Source organism: Parasteatoda tepidariorum, chromosome 2 (genome assembly GCF_043381705.1).
Source record: "Parasteatoda tepidariorum isolate YZ-2023 chromosome 2, CAS_Ptep_4.0, whole genome shotgun sequence".
Taxonomy (NCBI): domain Eukaryota; kingdom Metazoa; phylum Arthropoda; class Arachnida; order Araneae; family Theridiidae; genus Parasteatoda; species Parasteatoda tepidariorum.
This window is the reverse complement of record NC_092205.1, coordinates 24028290-24050714: the sequence shown is the minus strand read 5'-3', so window position 1 is coordinate 24050714 and position 22425 is coordinate 24028290. Positions and strand designations below refer to the sequence as shown.

Here is a 22425-nt window from a genome sequence, read left to right as displayed (position 1 = left end):
ATATATATATATATATTTTTCTTACACGGCGACAAAAAAAGCCTCATTACAACTCTCAGATTGGCAATGCTAGAAAATCGACCAATGTTTGCCGCTAAAAATATCACATGCCAAATCTAGCTGAGGTGACTCAACATATAGCGCTTCAAAAAACGGAAACGGAAATAACCAGAGAGAACATTCTCACCTAATGTGATCTCTTCCGAAATTCATCCTATCAGGTTGTTCAATTCAGCTGCGGCAATCTCATACCATTAAGCTAGGCAGAAGTGAGTAGTCTTTGTCGATATATCTCTATTTTAGTATTTTGTCGATAGCGCTTTTTTTCACGAATTTATTTATTACGAATTTATTTGACGATTTTTGATTTATATCACGAATTAATTTGTTTTATTATTGTTATTAGTTATTCATTGAAAAATGAGTCTCAGTAGTGCTGTTACGCTTTTGAAATATAATAAAAAGAAGCGTGTTTGAAGATTGGAAGAGAGCATTGATGACAGCTATGAAAGACGTAGTGGTGAAAGAATGCGTAACAACATAATGCGTTTAAAAACATAATGTTTTGTTTATGCAGGTTTTTCCATTTCAACTCACTTAATTCAATTTTTAATAGACTTAATTATAGCAAAAATTTAAACCTTTTTAAAGAGATATCAGTTTTTGAAATTTTATCTTAAGATTTTACACTATATCACATTTCTAATAGGTTTAACGAATTGCATGTCATTTATTTGAATTCAAATTTATTTTAATGACTTTTAGTATTTACTAAAGAGATGTAATTTTTTTTTTAAAAGAAAGTTGTTATATGGATTTGAATGATTGTTTTGAATTCTACCTAAGTTAGTAGCGAGCGAAGCGTATAAGATTGAGTAGCAATTTTCGGGGGTTGGCGAGCGTTAGCGAGCAAGTGCGCAGCCCACTAGGATATAAATAAAATGAAACTTTTTTCCTTTAACTTCAGGCAGCACTCGTTTACAAAACTAACCAATCTGTATCCACCTATTCTCTGTTGCACCTTTTGAATTTTTCATTTTCATAACAGAAGTGCGAAGAGGATTTTGAAGATTAGTCAATTGATATGTCTCAATTTCTGATTAAACTGGCTCATTTTTACTGGGAAATTGGAGCTTTATGCGACTGACAGATGGGCTTTTCAACGGTAAGGAGGGAATTAGATTTGTTGAAGAAAGTGTTTTTTTTTAATGGTAAAAGAAAACGACAAACTCTTACAAATACAGTGAACAACAGGTAAGAGTAAAAAGTCACTATCTCATTAACAAATGTAGGACACTCCAGTAGCGCCTCACCTCAGAGTCCCCACGCAGAGCCGAGCATCTCAATGGATGGTTCCTGTCCAAAAGTTCATTATTCGTTGAAGAAAGTGTAAGAAATGAGAAATAGATACCTAGAACGATACATAGGCATTCTTTTTTTTTCAGAAAAAAAGCAAATTCAGTTGGAAATTTATTTGTGTTTTCGCAATAAAATGAGAAAAAAAAATTATTTTCGTAAATATGCCGAATGGCCTAGCAGAGTTTGTTGAATTACTTTGCTTTAAAGCTGCACAATGGGTCTTATTTTATTTTATAACAGTTGTTGAACGGTAGTTTCAGTTTTGAGTTAAGGTCTACCAATCTTGAACTCCGTAGCCTTGTAATTTTGAGGCCAATCCAGAAGACAAGAAAACTCTTGGATCAAGTATTGGGAGAAACTAGAATTCGTGGTGGACTTTTGGATGGAACTAACCCTCATTTGCTTCACATGGAGAGGAAAACCTCACACTGTTAGCCTGATGGCAAGGAGAGATCCGGTGTTAAACGGATCCAGAGTATATTTTACAACAGCAATGTGGTCGATGTGAGCTGGAAGCAGAATTTGTATTGACCAACCATCACTAGGATTTCAACCCGGGTCATCTTATTGAGAGGTGAGAGTTCTAACCCCTTAACCATCACAGCTAGCTCAATGGACCATTGGTGATGATTGGGAAAACATCCATGAGGATGATCCGAAGACGTGCCATCACAATTTTGATCTTCAGCATAGGGGATGGCTCCCCCGCTTTGGTAGCCCAATGACCTGTACGTGAAGTCGAGCACTTTTTGGTAGTACAGTTTAACGAAGTCCCATACCGCACACCCTCGGTCCCTTTTGAAGTTGATCAAAATGATTACCCTCCCGCAGATTGCGAGTTTTGACATCGTTGCTCTACTGGGAAGGAGAAGGGGAGAAACCAAGAAGTGTGACATACACATTTCGATTACTGCAGATTAAATATTTTTATCTAATCCTATTTCATACTTTTTTCTTCATTTTTATTAGAATAAGTACACACCTACACATTATTGTTGTTTCACTTAGAAAGTAGATTAAAATACACATTTCAGAAGTTGAAAAACAAAATTTAAAAAATGATCTATAACAAGAATTCTGTTTCTAAACTGCTGGTACATTTTAATGTAGCGGGCCATGTCATAAGGGGGATTGGGTAAGATGAAATTTGACTCTTTGTGACTAATATTAGGACAATATCAAAAATTTTGAAAAAATTTGTTTGCTATAAATAAAATTAAAAAAAAAAGGATACTAATTTAAAGCATTACTTAAATCCCATTTTTTATAAAATTTTTTTGTTAAAATTTAATAAATTAATTTACAAAAGAACGTTTAGTTCAAACTTGCCTATTTCCAATAAATTAATGATCTCTCTATTTTTTTTAAGTTCCTCACTAAGGCACTGAAATAATTTTCACTCCCTGGAGGAACTGTATTTGTTTTAAAACGCGTAAATTGTAGGAATTTTGGTGAATTTTACCAAAAATAACACTAGTAGTAGAGTTTGAGAAGGCGCAGAAAATGATCAGTTTAATAACTTCATTTAGTAAACTGTTGAACATCGACCTCATCTGCTGGCATGACACCCTTTATTCCAAAAAAAGTCGGAGATGTGGCCAGGGCTGTACTCCATGCCCTTGGTCCTATTTAACTTGTACTTCTCTGCACTTGTCAAGCGACAACAACAACAACACAACAGTAAACTGTTGTTATACTTGTTTAATGTCGGTTTATAGTTTCTTTCCCTTTATTTCCACAATTGATTAACAATTACTATTAAGCTAGAAATAGCCACAAATGTATGTTGTCGGTCAGGAGAACAGAACTCCTTAAAAAAATAACCAACCCATAGGCTAAGTTTACAATTTTCATCATGAATTATATCTATTTCCTAGTAACACACGTTTTGGATTAGATGCGCACTATATTGATCTTAGTTGTCATAGTTTAAAATTAACTTCAGCAGAAAAGTATAACAAAAGAAACAGCTTTAGTTATAATATTTTTTTTTTACATTATTTTGTGTTGTGGAAGAAAAAATATTTACGTATATAAGCATCTATTTAAACAAAGTGAATCTTAATAATAGCTTACCCATTAATATTTTTATTTCGAAAACTAATTTCAATGAAAGCTTGATAAAGCATGGTTCATTTAACTTCCTTTGAAAAGGCGTAGAATCTTTTTTATTTTTTTTCCAAGTTCTTTCGTCACATTCCGTTTTATTTCACAATTTTATTTTATCAATTGTTGAAAAGAAAGTGTAAGAGAAAGAGATCAGCTTTAACTCTCTTAATTGTTCCGACTTGCAACGCCAACTAACCTTCCAGAAGATCTAGAAAACTATTTGAAAAAAAAACGCGAATAAAAAAGTTCAAAATACTTTGCATATAGTATACTATTCATTCTTTACATAACTATTTTTTTAATCCCTAATTATGATAATAATTAATGGAGAAATTTTAAATCTCCTTTCATTTAAAATCCATTGTTTCTTTTTCTTAAATAATCGTAAAGAGTAGTTTTAAGTTAGCCTTTTTAAGCCATAAGAGGTTAATTAAAGAAGCCTAAATTTGTATAACTTTAAACTCTAAAGGATAATTCGAAAACAGCTATAAGAGGTAACTTTAAAAAAATTTAAAAATACTAAAAGAATGCAAAATTTAGTCACAATTAATTATGAACGTCAAAAGCTCTTTGTATTAAACCATAGAACATCTTGTTGTAGACTTAACTGTGATACACAATAATGATCAGCAATTTTTAAATTAATATTGCCAATAAACTTTGTTTAGTATTTACTTAAATGAGTTATTAAAAAGATGTGATTTTTTCCATAAAGGTTTAAAACCACACAAATACTTTTTACTAAATTGAAGATTTCTCAGTTTTAAGTTCCTTTACCTACCTTTTTTTTATCGAGACATTAAATGAAACAAAATTAACAATAGAAAAAGGAATTAAGAATTTTTATTTGTGATGAAATTCAAATCACAAAATACTGCATGGAAATTGCTTGTATATATTTATTTTTTCTTTGGTGAAATTGTAAGTGAAAGAGGTAAGAAATATAACTTTAAATTAGCTCCACAATAAGATAACTTCGTTCCTTAATATTTCGAAGTAAGCATAAAAAAATAAAGATCAAAATTAAATTCTGTCATAAGAGTACAAATTATACAACAAAAAAATATACAAATATATTTTCATCGAACAGTTTGAAAAATACATAAGTAAAATTTCAATATTACAGAAATAGTGCCAATTTCACAATCTGCGCCAAGCCAGTTCTTTTGCATAATTTCAAGAATATTTCTCTGAAAAAGATAAGATTTTACAAATGAGTTACTTCTTTTATAACTTTAAAATTTATCAGTTACAAAGTGATACTGGTACATTTAAGTACAAAAAAAACCTATTATAAAAAACTTCTCACACTTTTAGTATCAAGTACACAAAAATCTTAATTTATTGAGGAGAAGAACAATCATTAAGTTAATCCATGAGTAGTTGTGTTAAATCTATTATAATACAAAATGAATTATTACAAAATGATGAATCTTGCTTGATGAATCTTGAAGTGTTTCTAATAATCACCTTTTTTAACTCCTCTCTGCTTTCCCCAGTAATCATAAGAGATTTCATATTTTTTAATAACAGTTTGTGATTATGATCCCGTTTTCGTCATCGACTTTAATCTTCATCACTCACAACACAATATTCTTCATTAATATTGTTCACTCTCCTCACTTTTTACCCAAAACAAATTTGGACCCCTTATGTATATATATTTTTCATTTCATTTTTGACAGGGAAATAAAAATATATAAATCTTATAAAATATGTAATATTACTAAAAACATATAAAAATATACAATAGGCGTACAGTAAGGACAAACTGTATAATTTAATAGAAATTGAAATTGCATTTGTGTTGTAAAATATAAAGAAATTTAAAGTAGTATTTTAATATAAAATTTAGTACAAAGTGATTTTGTCTCCATTGTTCAAGTCAAAGAACAATAAAGCATTATTCAGCAATCAAAGCACTATTATTTCTTAATTTCCTTTACAGTCAGAGCCATGTGCAGAAGTTCTAAAAATTTATAACCTGCTTTTGTCATAATTTCCACCAACTGTCGTTATTTTGCCTGTTTAAAATATCGTTCTAAATTATAGTTTTTCACTGTGTAGATCATGCTTAGTAAAAAAAAGTGGATCTGTAAATTGATAATTTAAAATTTTTTTTTTGAAAAATGAACCTTTTTAAATATAAAAATCAATTTTTCCCACTAAAATTTAATATATAATGGTCTGAGAGATTTTCATGTCATATCATGTGTGAGAGACTTTCACGAAATTTTCTTGATAAATTCCTTTGTTTTGTAGTTACTATCCAGTAAAGAGAAGAAAGAACTTTTATTTACACCTCGAATATAATCAAAAAATAGAAATCGAATAGTCCTCGAATAGAAATAAAAAATACACTTTGTTTACATCAAAAAGAATAACCAAGTTACTAACCACAGTTTTGTGAAAGAAACGTTTGTATCCACATTGTTGTTTAGTTTAATCAATTATCATTTTCGATAAAATTTCATTAGCCAATTTCGTATTCTTTTCCATCCATTCTGACCAAATAAGTGACGACATTATTTCTTTTTTGTTTGCTTTTATAAAACTAATTGCAAATAGTTTCACATTTGGTTGATTGAACATGTCAGCAAAAGAAACTATTTCACAAATGTTTTCCACGGACATTTTAGTAATCAACATTTGTGAGCACCGTTCTTTAAGATTTTCCACTTGATATTTATCAGCCACTAATATCAGTTTCAACAATTTCTCATAATCAGTATTGGTGATCGTGTCCGTATACAGAAACACTAAAAATGGTTGCAGAGTTTCACTTTCCTCGTCTGGAATATCAACAACGCCAGTCCGAGTTTCCAACATATCTTGATCGAACATGGTGGCGAACAACGGGAGATCGGGCCGACAGCAAGCATTTGTGGGCTGGTAAAAAGTCGTCACCAACCCGTAATTTCACGTCGGAATGCTTTTCACTTAACAACATATACTTTTAATCTTGTTGCATCGATGATGAAATCACTTTTCTCAGGGCATATTTATCACCATGATCATCAATCGATTTCAAAGCTCCACTGTAAGCAGAAACAACGCATATTAGGTTGAACGAATAAGCTAAATGAGAACATGAATGAGCTGCAACTTGCCACTTTTCGATCCAAGTCTCAAATCTTTCAGTGGACTCGAGTAAGTATTTCGGATCTTTAATGTCGATTTCCACTTCCTTATCATCTAGCACCATTATTTTCAGCTCATACAAATTGAAATCCATTTCAATTGTTATATAAATTCTTACACTGGACTCGGATATTATTATGTCAAAATGAATATTTTCTTGAGAGGAAACTTTTAATTTCTCTGAAAAACTCGTAAGTTCAGGAATATTTATTTTTCATTTGAAGGAGCACATCTGTGTCTGAATGGCTGCATGATTCATGCAAGTATGCTGTTCTTCGTGAGTTATATGACAACGCAGCATCAATTTGTCTCTCGCACCAATTTTTTGCATTCTTTTTCCCAGATATGAGAAAAAATTCTTATCCGAAATAAAGCAAAATCGACTGCAGGTGATGAAAGTTTCGAAAATGTATATGATTCCTTAGCAATTTTGTAGGCTGTCCCATCCGAATTAACAACTTCTAAACTCAATGAAACCGATACATCTTTTATAGTTTAATCCAAATTATACCTCTACAGGTGAATATTGATATGATCTGATAGAGGGGATCTCCTGCTCATTTTTAAAGACCACTTGTTTCCTTGCACTATATCATCATCAGCAATAGGACTCTCAATAGCTCTTGCACTCTTTAATATAAGTAATTGTGTACTGTCAATAGTCCAAATAAACGTGAATACTCCTTTAGTCTCGTTAGCCATAATTTTAAAAAAAGGAATTCTTATATATGTTAATCTAATATTGATTCGAAGTTGATGTAATTAGTTATTGAGTCGATAAAAATTAGCAAACGGTCGATATCTCTCCTATATTCCTTTAACTGACACATCTAAAGGCCTGGTTTCTTAGAACAGGACGCCGTCAGCTGGAAATCAGCGTTAACTTCTGATTGGTCCATTTGTGAGTTTGATAGTATACGTCATCGAACGCTCATCTTGAACTACAATTGCCGTCCAACTCAACTGCAGTTGGATTACAACGTGACGTTAACCACAGAAGCAATGGCGGACAACATCCAACAGCACATTGAAATCAGCCAAGATTTTGATTTTGACATTAAACATAGCTTCTTCATTAAACATAGCACTCTTCATTTAGCTCAGCTATAATGTGTTTTTTCTTGGACAAAGTCATTATTTGTTCTCTAAAACACTGGTCGACAATAACAAAATCAATACAAATTCAAAATAAATATTTGTTTACGTTATTAACGCATGCGCAATGAGAGATAATGTCTGCGTTGGACCGACTGCTCACGCTGAGCTAACAAAAAAGTATTTTTTTGGCGTCAGCGCGACGTTGACGTCCCGCTGACGCCCAGATAAGGCGCTTGTCCTAAGAAACCAGACCTTAATGAACGAAAACTCCCCTTCAGTCACACGGAACAGATTAAATGAGAATTTTCTTTTGAAAAGCTATGAAATCATATGAAACACTCCTTCACTCAAACGGTACACAAATTAAATGGATATTTTCTTTTAAAAACCTCTGGAATCGCATGGAGCACTCCTTCAGTCACGCGGAACACAAATTAAACGGTGATTTTCTTTTAAAAAGCTATAGAATCGTATGGAACACTCTTTCAGTCACGAGGAACACAAATTAAACGGTGATTTTCTTTTAAAAAGCTATAGAATCGTATGGAACACTCCTTCAGTCACTCGGAACACAAATGAAACGGTGATTTTCTTTTGAAAAGCTATAGAATCGTATGTAACACTCCTTCAGCCACTCGGAACACAAATGAAACGGTGATTTTCTTTTAAAAAGCTATAGAATCGTATGGAACACTCCTTCAGTCACGCGGAACACAAATTAAACGGTGATTTTCTTTTAAAAAGCTATAGAATCGTATGGAACACTCCTTCAGTCACGCGGAACACAAGTTGAACGGTGATTTTCTTTTAAAAAGCTACAGAATCGTATGGAACACTCCTTCAGTCACGAGGAACACAAATGAAACGGTGACTTTCTTTTAAAAAGCTATAGAATCGTATGTAACACTCCTTCAGTCTCTCGGAGCACAAATTAAACGGTGATTTTCTTTTAAAGGGCTATAGAATCGTATGTAACACTCCTTCAGTCACCCGGAAAATTAAGTGGTGATTTCCTCTTAAAAATGAGGAATTTAAAAAAGAAAAAACCTATGGAATCGTATGGAACAGTCTTTTAGTCACGCAAACCGCAAATTAAATGGGGATTTTCTTTTAAGAAGTTTTGGAATAGTATGGAACACTCCTTCAGTCACGTAGAATACAAATTAAATGGTGATTTTCTTTTAAAAACATATAGAATCGTATGGAACACTCCTTCAGTCGAACATATGGACTCGTATGGAACACTCCTTCAGTCACACGAAACACAAATTAACTAGGGATTTTCTTTTAAAAAGTTATGGAATCGTATGGAATACTCTTTCAGTCACAAGGACGCAAATTAAATGAGGATTTTCTTTTAAAAACCTCTGGAATCGAAATTAATAACAAAATCGTTAGTTTTTGATAGGTTTTAAAGTCCTTAATCGCAGTAACTGACTACTGTTAGCACACCAGGTAGACAGAGAAGCTCTTTCTCTCACTCACAACATAAACTATATGAGGATCGTTTTTTAGCAGTCTTCTAATCGAAATTAATGAAATTAGCAACTGAATCGATAACTGTTCCAAAAACCCTTGATGGAAGTAACTGACAACTGTTAGTTCATTTGGCAAACGAAAACTCTTCTACAGTCACATATAACATAAAGTAAATACTTTAAATCATTCAATGCCAATGGAATAAGAGTCCGGAAATAACGACGATAAAATAAATAATCTTCCAAAAACTCCTCATGTTCAAAGTCTAAAATTTATAACTATTTATTAATAGAACAAAAGCAACAATCGTTTTTTTGCTGTAATTCTCTTTTTTTACGTTTTTTTCACCTTCATGTGACGTATAAGATAAAGAATTACAAGATTTTGTGATTTCCTTTCAAATCTTTTTTTTTCTTCCTGGTTTTCTTTGAAAAAGTTTCATTGCAGAAAAACTGTAGATTAATATTTTCGAGCTATGATAAGTTGCTTAGTTTAGTGGTTTTAAATTTTTTTTATGCTATGAAACCTTTTTCTTTGGTTAAAGGCAAGGCTTGTAGTATTTGGAGCATGCATAAATCAAATTGAGTAAAATAAGCTGAATTATGGTCTTTGAAAAAGAACTGTTATAAAGCGGGTGGTTGCTTTTGATTTTTGACTTTCGATTTTTTTTTAAATTTTCATATTCGATCAGAAATACTGATGTAATCATTTGCAAATACATATTTTTGTAGCAATTTATTCAGTATATTGTGAATGAAAAAATATGTATATCTATTTTAAAAATTGCTATTTCTTTTTTATAGACATTTTATGTTATGAAACTGATTCGAATTTTTGTGTATTTGTGAAAAGCGATTTTTTTCTCTCACGATGTTAACATCTCAATTGTAGAATAACTTCATGCATAAACCTTGGCATAGATGCTAATAGTCTCTGTGTAAACTTATGATTGAGGATAAGCTTGATTGTTAGGAATTCAGAAATATCATTTCTACTATTTCTATTCATATATAAAAAGTGCCCTTATAAAACGTTTTTTGTCAAATCTAATACAGTGAAGTCAATAAGAAAAGCAATACATTAATAACATTATTGAAAATTATTTAAAAAAGAAGAGGCAGTGGTATTAATTTGTAGTAAAGCAAGAAAAGCAGATTTGTAAAACCTAACGCTAACCCACACACCTTCTGTAGACTCTTTTCTAAGCGTTATAAAATTAATGAAAATGACAATTAAAAGAAAAACGAAGTTACGTTTTAAATGTTAGCTTGTAAGCTATAATTACAATAATTTAATTATAGATAGGGTATATAATTATTTACTTAAATTTTTGTACTAGTCAAGTGGACTTACAACAGGGTTGAAATCAGGTATCTATACTTTAGTTTCGCTCTACTCATCCAAAATAATCATAATTACTATAATACTAAAAGTAATTAGATTTGAGAATTACAAACTGTTTATCACTTAAATTGCCTTTTTTTTTATCAAACTGCATTTCCTTTTTTAGTTTAGAAAATACTCACCCTATTCATATGATTTCAATATATCATTATTATCAGTTTGCATTTCATTGAGATTAAGAAAGCTTGTTTTAATTCAGTATTAGCAGAAGATTTTAAGCTTTTGTTAATTTTCTTATAACTTAAAATTGCTGGTAAAGATAATTCAAATTTGTCTCTGAGATATTATCTCATAATATTTCGCATGCCATTTTTAGCGCTGCATCTTAAAAAATGTCATACATTACAAAGATATTACAGATAAACCAATTATGACAAACCTTTAATCATCATAATTAAATTCAATTAGTATAATCAAAAAAATAATTCTGTATAAAAACCATAACTATCTCACGCTATATAACTATCATTAAAATATTTTGATGTTATTGATAATAGTTTATTTTAAATTTAAAATTTCATTTTTTTTGTCAATAACAATATGCCCCTGTAGAGAGTAATAATTGTATTTTATTGAATTAAAAATTCATATATATTGGGTTTCAAACTTAGTAATATCATAATTTAACTCTAAAAGCCGAAAAACGAATAAATTTAATTATATAATTCGGTCATAAAATACCCATAATTTTCATATTACAAGTTAAATTTTATACACTTGAGTTTAATAAGCACAATAAATAATACACGTTTTATAGTTAAACTGTAACTAGAACATATACTCGTTTTGATTTGAATTTAACATGATGATATAAAAGCAATTTTTTTGTTCGAACTCAAACTTAACTCTGAAAAATCATTTTCAAAGTAAATAAATCGTTGAAATAAATTTAAATTCGTGCAAGCTATCTTATTATATATATAAGAGTTTAAAGCACATTAACGAGGAATGCAATTTTGAAATTAATGCAAACTTCAAGTACACAATATACCATAGAAGGAAAATTTTAATTTTCCGTTAGTAACTTGTGGCAGGTAAACCCTAACTTAGCTGCCGCTTTTTCTTCAAAATGAATGAGTCTGTAAATTTATAGGCCTTTTGCACTTTAAAACCACTTATTGCAAACTTTCTTTCGCCTGGATTAAATTATCTTTTTAAAAAAAATATATTAGAAGAAATATACTGATATAAAACGTTAAGAAATAAATAATACAGTATGTAATAATAACATTATATAATAATGTAAGTAAAATAATACAATAATAAAAGTTCTAAAAATAATACAAATATGTGACAATATTTAGTGAAACATACTAACATATTGAAGAACTTAATGTAATTTTTATTTGGGGAATCGAAATACATTTAACGTGTACGCCAAAACTTGGCGAATTGTTAAAGAAATCTCTTTCCACTTGAATCTTTCCTCCCCCAATTGATGGATTCCGAAAGATCGAAATATTGAATGGAGACATTGAAAATTCGGTTTTACAGAGTATCTTTCTACACTGTTACACTTGTATCATTAAACGATTTTTAAGAAAGAGCCCTGCTGTTTATTTAAGTCGCATTTTTTTTGTTAAATCACCAAGTGCTTATTTTCGGGACTAATATAGAGATACTACTAAGATTAGGCAAGAGTTGATAATTGATTTTTAAATGCGAATTGTTAAAATGAACAATGTAATTATAAAATTAAAATTAATAACCAACATCATAAATACTATTTTAATGTATATACTCCGTAATAGTATAGTCCCCAATCTACAAATTTAAAATACAATTTATTCAAATTATAAAACCTCAGATATTTTACAATTAAAAAATGACTTACTTTAGTGAAATTTGCATTGCGTTTCTATTCAAACATCAATCAACTTCATCAGAATTTCATTGGCTAATTTCATGTTCTTTTCCACCCACTCTAACCAAACAGGTGAGGAAATAATCTTCTTTTTGTTTTCCTTTATAAAATTAACTGCACACAGTTTCAAACTCGGTTGATTGACCATATCAGAAACAGAAACCACTTCACAGACGTTCTCCAACGACACTTTGGACATCAGTATTATTGAGCATCGTGTTTTCAAGTAATCCACTTGATATCTATCAGCCACAAACATCAGTTTCAACAATTTCTCATAATCAGTGTGGGTGATCGTATCAGTGTACAGAAATTCTAAAAATGATTGCAGAGTATCACTTTCTACATCTGGAATATCAACAATGCCAGTCTGAGTTTCCAGCATATCTTGATCAAACATTTTGGAGAACACGGGAGATCGGGCTGACAGCAAGCATTTGTGAGCAGCTATGATTTTGTCACGTGTCTTCAATTTAACGTCGCTATGCTTGTCATTCAATAGCATTTCTTTGAGATCTTCTTGCAGAGGTAATGGAGAACCCATTAAATATGGAAAAGAATAATCTTGCTTCCAATTCTCAGCGTTTGAATCCGAATTTTCACCAGAAGTTGTAATGGTACATACCAGAGTGAACGAATACGGTAAGTGAAAGCGTGATTCGTCCACAAGATGACTTTTTTCAATCCAAGTCTCAAATTTCTGGTTTTCGAAGGCTTTTTTTGGCAATTCACAATCTATTTTACGATTTTCATCATCCAATATTGATATATTCATTTTATGAGGTTGTAACAAATCCACTTTCTCAATTTTTATGTTAATTCCTTCATCAGAAGCATGCACAATAATATCTATATGAGTACATTCATGAAATGGAATTTTTACTTTCTTGGTCCAATTTTCAGGACCAGGAATATTTATTTTCCACTGTGTATGGATCACACTCGGAATTTCCACCGTCATTGCTTGTTTTTTGTAGCTTGCGTCAATTATGTGGCAGCGGAAAATTAATGTTAAATGCAAGAATCCGGTGAATTTCCAATACTGTTTCAGGGAATTACTGTCTAGAAAACTGTCAACTTCACTGCTAGATCTTCTTGAAAAAGTTATATTTTCCTTTACAACAGATTTGAAAATCTTCCCATACATATCAATCAATTCTAATTTATATGTTACAGTTATATTTTCAGAATTGTCGTCGTCATTAATTCTGCATAGAAAACACGAAAAACAACCTGGAGGTGATGATTGATATCGGTACAATCTTAAATACCATTTTGTACCATTCAATTGCTTAGCCTCAACAATTTTACTTTTTTTCTGGTATTCACCTGTTGTATTTAAAATGTGATCAAGGTTGCCGATTGTCAAAGTGAACTTAAACTCTCCTTCAGTTTCGTTAGACATGATAAAAACCTTTACACTTTGAAAATTTACAGTGTTTGAAGCCTGAAATAAATATTTTTTATTTTATATATAAGAAAACATAAACGACAACTTATATAATTCTTACCACATATCAAACTTTTATTAACTGATTACTTCTTCTCTCTCCGTAGACGTAGTTAATATTATCATGTGACATATGCATGTGATAAGATATCAGCATTTTTAGATTTTTTTAAATATTTATCAAGTGACTCCCTCTGAAGGACGCTGAATAGAACGAATTTTAAATATTAAAAAATTTATTATGAAACATGGAAGGTTCAATTATTGTTCAAGGGAATTCAAGACACAACAATTATTAATTTAATACATTTTAACAAAATAAGCTATTTAAATTTTTAAAAAATAGTACAATTTATTGACTCTCAAAACTTAAAAAATGAATGTTACTATCTCAATGTTGGCAAGAGATTAGAGTTGGTTTCATTCGTTTTTGCATTAAGTTTTAAATGAAGTTCATTGTTTGTTTTCTTTTCATTGATCTCTACAGCATAATTATTTCCTTTCGTGTTTTTTTCTCAAAATAGCGTAGCTTACAAAATTATTAATAACTGTATTAAATTGTAATATGTTTGTCAAAGAATTTGTTTTAGTGTGATTTCAGAAACACAGAGAAAAATGGTATTTTATCGCATAACTTTTCAAAGGATTGAAAAGTAAAAAATAAAATTTTTNAATTTAATTAAGATTAGGAATGCGAAAGGAATTTCCTGAATGCTTTATAGTAAAGCGCCCTCTTCATTTCTAGTTAAGTTATTTAAACGGTGAAGGTATATATATATATATATATAATGTTTTCTGTCATGTATAAAAAAAGAAAGATCAATTTATAAGGGATTGATTTAAACTTTTTTAACTTATTGACTCGCAGAAGATTTGTTAGTAAAGGTTGCTCCCTTTTTGGAACGTGGTTCATAGCATAATAAGTAAGAATGCCGATATGAATTAATAACAATAGTTCGTTTTAGAGTAATAATATGTAATTTAAAGTGTATGTAATATGTATAATATGTAATTTAAAGTAAAAGTAATATCACAATAAACAATAAATACTCTTTGAAGCTAGGTTTTAGATTTTGTATGATGATTAAAAAAAAATTTAAGATTTTTTTAAAAATTAGTAACATTTTATTATTATAATTACAATTAAAACAACACTCATGTAGAAGATAATGACATCCAAAATAGTTTGCACCATTTAAAATAACAAATTTAGTAAAAGGTTACTATCACTAAAATGACAATAACTTTAAAATTCAATAATATACCGATATTCTTTTATTTATATGACGCTTGTTTTGAGTCAACGAAATTTCATTTTAGATCTTTTTCAGTTCTTTCGTTTGCTTTCACACCTTCGTTTGAGTCTTCCTTATTATGGGTTGCGAGCAAGCATTATTAAATAAGTATAGTCCTCATAGTCTTTTTTAAAAAATATGTTATAAGGTTACCTTTGTATTTAAAAATCCTTATCTTAAAATTTCAGATGTTATTCGAATAAAGTAAATTATTCAAGTGTATTTTTTTTATCAGGAGACCTTTTAATAACTTTAATGACATATACTCTAATTTGTTCCTTCTTTTTGAGCCTGATTAAGTATGAATCACCTTTTGATTTCGTTATCACGAGATATATAAATGCTGTAGATTATTTTTGGCGCTTCAGAATCGTTAATGGTTTATGGTTATGGAATCGTCCGATGGTTTTCAGTCAATACAATCAATAAAATAGAACTTTCTAGCGTTGCGCATTCTATTGGAATTACAAATGCCATAAAAATCCTTAAATTTGAAATATAAATAGAAACTGGTGAAAAAAGTATTGCTTTTCAAGACGTTAAAAAAACTATTGGATTTTAATATTGCAGGAAATAACAAATATCACTTTATCATAAAAAACTATGTTGTCTGCTTATAATTTAACGTATTGAAATCCATCGCATTTAAATTTGATATGTAAACATTTTATTGTTAACAATCAATTTTATAATACACTCTTAATTTCATACGTTCACTAAACTCCATGATCAATAAATTTTAGCAAAAGCATTAAGCACTTTTCATTGACCAATAAAAACTTTTCTTTGAAAACTTTTCTTCTATCCGGAAAAAAAGTTCCTAATATATAAAACAGCCCATCACACTAGTTTTAACTCATGCTAAAAATGGAGAACAAAAATAGCAGTTTTTGAAACAAAATAAACGTTTCTCAAGAGGGTTTTCTTTTTTTGTAGCTAATTTGAATAAAATGGCCTTGAATAAAATCTGAATGAATGACATTTTAACTCAGAAACTTATAATTGTTTTAAAGAGCCCCATGTCATCAAGAATATTACACTAAAATAAAAAAATTTAACTTTGCTTCTGATATTATCAGAAAGAATGGAATAAAAGAAGCCATTTATTATTAGAAAAAGAAGAAGGCCAAAACCACTATGAGTCAATTTTAGTCTCGATTCAGATTTTAAAGCGATTTGAAGAAAAGATTGACAGTCCAGATCAAACAGAAGGCTGTCTTAGTGAAATATTCAGCAGAAAACCTTGCCCCACCCTGGGATGTCGTGTCAAATATGATAGTAATGTGTGCTATGTTATAGCGTCATCGATATTCAGTTGCTGATTTTAAAAATATAATAGACTTGATAAGAACGAAAAGACTTAGAAATAAGTAAAATTCTAGCAATGATATAAATTTATAAAAAAAGAATTACTCACTTTCATAAAAAGTTGTTTTGGTTTTAATCGGCAATCATTTTCATTAAAATTTCGTTAGCCAATTCCATATTCTTTTTCATCCACTCTGACCAAACAGAGGATGAAATTATTTCTCTTTTGTTTGCTCGTATAAAATCGAATGCAGAAAGTTTCAGTTCCGGATGATTTACCATTTCAGCAACAGAAATTACATGACAAATGTTTTCCACGCTCAATTTTAATGTCAGTATTTGTGAGCATCTTTCTTTTAGGTTGTCAACTTGATATTTATCAGCTACTAACATCAGTTTCAGAACTTCCTCGCAATTGGCCTCGGTTATCGTGTCAGTATACAGAAACTCTAAAAATGATTGCAGAGTTTCACTTTCCACGTCTGGAATATCAACAACGCCAGTCTGAGTTTCCAACATACAGTGGCAGTCAAAAGTATTTGTACACTTAAATTACTAACTTCAAAAGTGAATAAAAATTGAAATTGCGTAAAAATTAATTGAAATTTTCAAAAAATCTTAATGTTTTTCAAGTTGTTGCATGAATGATTTGAATTTTTAAGAGAAAAGTTTTAAATTTGGTCATAAAGAGCTCCTCGATAGAGTGAGAATTTGAATCTCACCACTAAACCTCGTGCTTCAAAAGTATTCGTACATCCACATTTCAAGTTGTAAAATAATAAAATTAAGAGAATTTGTGCACCAAATATCGTTTGTGGGAATATATTTGGCGAGATTTTATATTATTCTTACTTTTACCGCTTTATCTGTTTCATTCTTATGTTTACTAGCTTTGAAACTCGCATTTTTGGTTGTCAATCATACAGCTTTAAATTGAGATGGCTCGGAAGGGAAAAGAAACTTCTCTCGCTGAAAGAAAACTGATAATGAAACTACATAATAACTGTAACTCTTTAAGAAAGATATCACTTGCTATTGGAAGACCCCGATCTACAGTGCAGAGTGTTATAGATCGACATTGCCAACGCAATACTGTTGAAAATATTCCACGAAGTGGACGCCCAAAAATTCTCAGCATTAAGCACAGACGCTTACTCGTAAGATTGATTAAGAAAAATCCAAAATTGAGTGCCCCGGCAGTAAAAGCAGAACTCCTCAAACAGGGAATTTCGATCTCGGTAAGTACTATACGCCGCACTTTTAACGAATCAGGATTCCATGGTCGAGTATCTCGAAAAAAGTTTTTTGTGTCGGAAGTTAATAGAAAGAAACGAATGTCTTTCGCCAAACAGCATGTTAATAAAAATCCTGATTTCTGGAACAGGGTTATATTCTCGGATGAGAGCAAGTTTAACGTGTTTGGATCTGATGGCAGACAAATTGTGTGGCGTAAAAAGAATACAGAGCTACAACCAAAAAATTTGAGTGCGACAGTAAAGCATGGCGGTGGTAACATTCTAGTTTGGGGATGTATGAGCGCACATGGAGTGGGTAAATTGCACATCATTGATGGGATTATGGATCACAAAAAGTACATTGACATTCTAAAAAGTAATTTAAATTCTAGCGCTTCACAAATGGGTCTTCAAACTAACTATATATTTCAACAAGACAACGACCCTAAGCATACAGCTTATAATGCTAAGCTCTGGGTATTATATAACACTCCCGAAAGACTCAACACACCTCCACAATCACCAGACATGAATCCTATTGAGCATTTGTGGAGTATTTTAGACGACAAAATCAAAAATCGAGGAGTAAAAAATAAAAATCAGCTGAAAACCGCCATATTGGAAGAATGGGCATCAATTACACCAGATATTACAAAGAAGTTGGTAGATTCAATGCCAAGTCGAATGAAAGCAATAATTAAGGCGAAAGGGTATCCTTCTAAGTATTAAACTGTGATATACTATATAATTTTAGGGAAATTTCTTAAGTGTACGAATACTTTTGACACAAAAGTTTTGATAATTAATTTCTATTTTTTATATTTTTTTTCTGTAATTGTTTTACAAGAAAACTTCTTTTGATTAAATTGCTCAAAAATAAAGGATACAAGGCCTGGTATCTGTGTTTAATGACGTAGTATAATTAATAAAATACTATGAAGCGATGAGCACTTCAAAATTCATTGTACGAATACTTTTGACTGCCACTGTATCTTGATCGAACATGGTGGCAAACACTGGAGATCGGGCTGACAGCAAGCATTTGTGGGCTAGTAAAAAGAGGTCTCCAATGCTTAATTTCACGTCGGTATGCTTTTCACTTAATAACATAATTTTTAAATCTTGTTACAAGAATGATGAAGTCATTTTTTAAGGGCATATTTATCACCATGATCATCAAACGAACCACGTTCAATCGATTCCAAAACTCCACTGTAAGCAGAAATAACTCATATTAGGTTGAACGAATAAGCTAAATGAAAACATGAATGAGCCGCAACTTGCCACTTTTCGATCCAAGTCTCAAATCTTTGAGTAGACTCGAGTATATATTTTGGATCCTTAATGTCGATTTCCACTTCCTCATCATCTAGCACCATTATTTTCAGCTCATACAAATTAAAATCCACTTCAATTGTTATGTAAATTCTTTCACTGGACTCGGATATTATTATGTCGAAAAGAATATTTTCTTGAGAGGAAGCTTTTAATTTCTCTGAAACAATCGAAATCTCAGGAATATTTATTTTCCATCTGCGCTTGAATGGCTGCATGATTGCTGCAAGTATGCTGTTCTTCGTGAGTTATATGACAACGCAGCATCAATTTGTCTCTCGCACTAATTTTTTCCATTCTTTTTCCTAGATATGAGAAAAAATTCTTATCTGTAATAAAAAAATCGACTGCAGGTGATAAAAGCTTCGAAAATGTATATGATTCATTAGCAATATTGTAGGAAGTTCCATCCGAATTAACAACTTCTAAACTCAATGAAACCGATACATCTTTTATAGCTTCATCCAAATTACATCTCTCCAAGTGAATATTGATATGATCTGACAGAGGGGATCTCCTGCACATTTTTAAAGACCATTTGTTTCCTTGAACTATATCATCATCAGCAATAGGACTCTCAATCGCTCTTGTACTCTTTAATATAAGTAATTGAGTACTGTCAATAGTCCAAGTAAACGTAAATACTTTAGTCTCAGTAGCCATAATTAAGTAAAATTACTTCTTATATATGTTAAACTAATATTGAATCGAAATTAATGTAATTAGTTATTGAATCGATAAGAATCAGCAAACGATCAATACCACTCTTCTATTCCTTTAACTGACTACTGATAGCATATCTAATGAACGAAAATACCCCTTTAGTCACACGGAACAGATTAACTGGATATTTTTTCCTTTATAAAACCTCTGGAATCGTATGGAACAGCCACGCGGAACACAAAATGAACGGAGATTTTCTCTTAAAAACCTTAGGAATGGTATGGAACACTCCTTGAGTCACACCCAGCACAAATTAAATTAGAATTTTCTTTTAAAATTCTTAGTAACCGTATGGAACACTCGTTGAGTCACTCAGAGCACAAATTAAATAGGGGTTTTCTTTTAAAAACCTATGGAATCGAAATAAATAACTGAGTGAATGAGGATCGTTTTTTAACAGTCATGTAATCGAAAATGATGAAATTAAAAACTGAATCGATAACCTTCGATAGTTCCTAAAAGCCTTAATTGAAGTAACTGGCTATTTTTCACACATTTGGTAAACGAAAACACTCCTTCAGGCCAATATAACATAAAATAAATGCTTTAAATCATTTAATACCAGTGTAAGAGTTTGGCAATGAAGACGATAAAATAAATAGTCTTGTAAAAACTTTCCATGTTCAAAGTCTAGAACTATTCATCAGCAGAACAAAAGTATTTATCGTTTTTGTGCAGTAATTCTCTTTTTTTACGTTTTTTTTTCATCCTCATGTGATGCATAAGATAAAGAAATACAAGATTTTGGAATTTCTTTTTCAATATGTTTTTTTTTCTCTGAATTTCTTTGAATAAAGCTTTATTGTAAAAAGAAAAACAGTAGATTTATAGTTTTGAATTATGATAAGGTGCTTAGTTTAGTGGGTATAAATTTTTTTTTAGCTAAGAAATCTTTTTCTTTGGCTAAAGGAAACGCTAGTAGTATTTGGCCCATGCATAAATCAAATTGAGTAAAATAAGCTGAATTACGGTCTTTGAAGAAGAACTGTTATAAACTGGGTGAATGCTCATAAAAAAAAAAAATTTCTTTTGATTTTTGGACTTTTAACTTCCGATTTTTTTGCACTTTATTATTAGATGAGAAATACTGATGTAATCAGTCGCAAATACATATTTTTTTGGCAATTTATTCAGTATATTGTTAATGGAAAAATATGTATATCTATTTTAAAATTTGTCTTCCTTTATTGAAATTTTACTTCATTAATTTCAATAAACTAACCGAAATATTTCAAAAAAAATAAACGCTTATTCGATATAAACCTGTACAATATAGTATGTAAACCTATTACAAGTTTTAAAAAAAAAAGAAACAGAAAAAAACCTAACAAACTGACTTTTCCGCGGAATACCTTCAGAGAATCCCTGGGTTATTTCATCTATACTAGAAAAAACAAGTTTAACGTTGAGCCATAATATCTATACATAGAACCACAATACGATGTTATTGCCTTCAAAGATTAAGCGCGGCCTTCAAGTTCCCTCTTAAGGTTTTAATTAGTTTCCTCTTCTAAAGAAGATACTAACATTTTTCAGTCTGTTTACGTCTTCAGACAATAATTGGATCAGGTCCGGTTGTAACACTTTCGGTCTAATTTACTGTGGAGAAATAATTGGTCGTAGGCCGGGATAGGTCGGTAGGGCGCTGGGCTCATGTCCGAGAGTTCGTGGGTTCAAACCTCGACTGCCGAAGATTCCCCATGTAGTAAAGTGACTGATGCACGTTAAATCTGTCGAGTCGCAAAAGTCCTCCATGTTCCCATAAACAAATAAATACCTCTGGCGGTAACGGATTGGAGATTGATCGCTCTCTGTTTCAGGTCAAAATTACGATCTGTGGATGAATGAATGGATGTATGAATGGGTCCGCCGTATAAACGGGTGTGACGTATGTTGTGGCAGAAGTATGGTGTGGCTATTGGAAAACAAGAACAATCGCACACCTCTACCCAAACAGGCATGGTACAACAACAATTGGTCGTGAGGCTTTTGAATTAGATTATGTGATCAGACACTGTCCGTTCGTAATGCCATATTCAGGTGCTCAGATGATCTCGATTTCAGTTCAGGTGTATCTACAGCATAAAGTGGATCAACCTAAATACAAAATAAGGTTTTAACAACCATATTAGGTTGCAGAAAATTTAAAGGGGTCATGGTTTAACACTATAATATCATTCACTTTTAAAAGTGCATGAGTTAAAAATTTATTGTTTGTCTGACTGTTACGGATGCGTAATTATACCATATATCTTATACCGCTTATCCATATTATTAGTGAATGAAAATTGTTTCACTGATATTTTGAAGCATGAGGAAGGCCACTTTTACCATTAGAGCATTTTACTCTGAAAAATTTGCGTTATATCTGTGAAAAACTAATTTTTTTCTTAGGGTTAGTAATCAAATGTCATTTCAATGAAACTTGGTTTACGGATATTATAAGGAATGAGGAAGATCAATCAATATTAGAATGTCTTACTCTTAACGTTTGAGTGGTAATTGTGAAAAGCGATTTTTTTCTTCACCTCAATTTTAGAATAATTTCATGAATAAATCTTAGCATAAATGCTAATAGTTTTCGTGTAAACTTATGATTGATGACAAGCATGATTGTTAGAAATT

General features: G+C 30.9%; 2 protein-coding genes across 7 annotated transcripts in view; both read right to left on the bottom strand.

The window, feature by feature from the left end:
• Positions 1 to 22425, bottom strand: part of LOC122270362 (speckle-type POZ protein B-like) — a 48125-nt gene that overhangs the window by 18709 nt on the left and 6991 nt on the right. The window lies entirely within an intron of this gene.
• Positions 4237 to 22425, bottom strand: part of LOC107436303 (speckle-type POZ protein B-like) — a 35091-nt gene continuing 16902 nt past the window's right edge. For 2 of the 6 annotated variants that reach the window (XR_011636110.1, XM_043047399.2), the window contains exons 2-3: positions 12425 to 13901; positions 4296 to 4658 (exon numbers count right to left, since the gene is read on the bottom strand). Coding sequence is in view for 2 of the 6 variants with exons in the window: in XM_043047399.2 (XP_042903333.1) it covers positions 12453 to 13859 (1407 nt within the window). In the remaining 4 variants the exon portion in view is untranslated. Of the gene's footprint in view, positions 4659 to 12424; positions 13902 to 16616; positions 17022 to 22425 lie in introns of those variants that run through there. The other 4 variants (XM_071177313.1, XR_011636111.1, XR_006225756.2 and 1 more) reach the window with 4 other exon arrangements.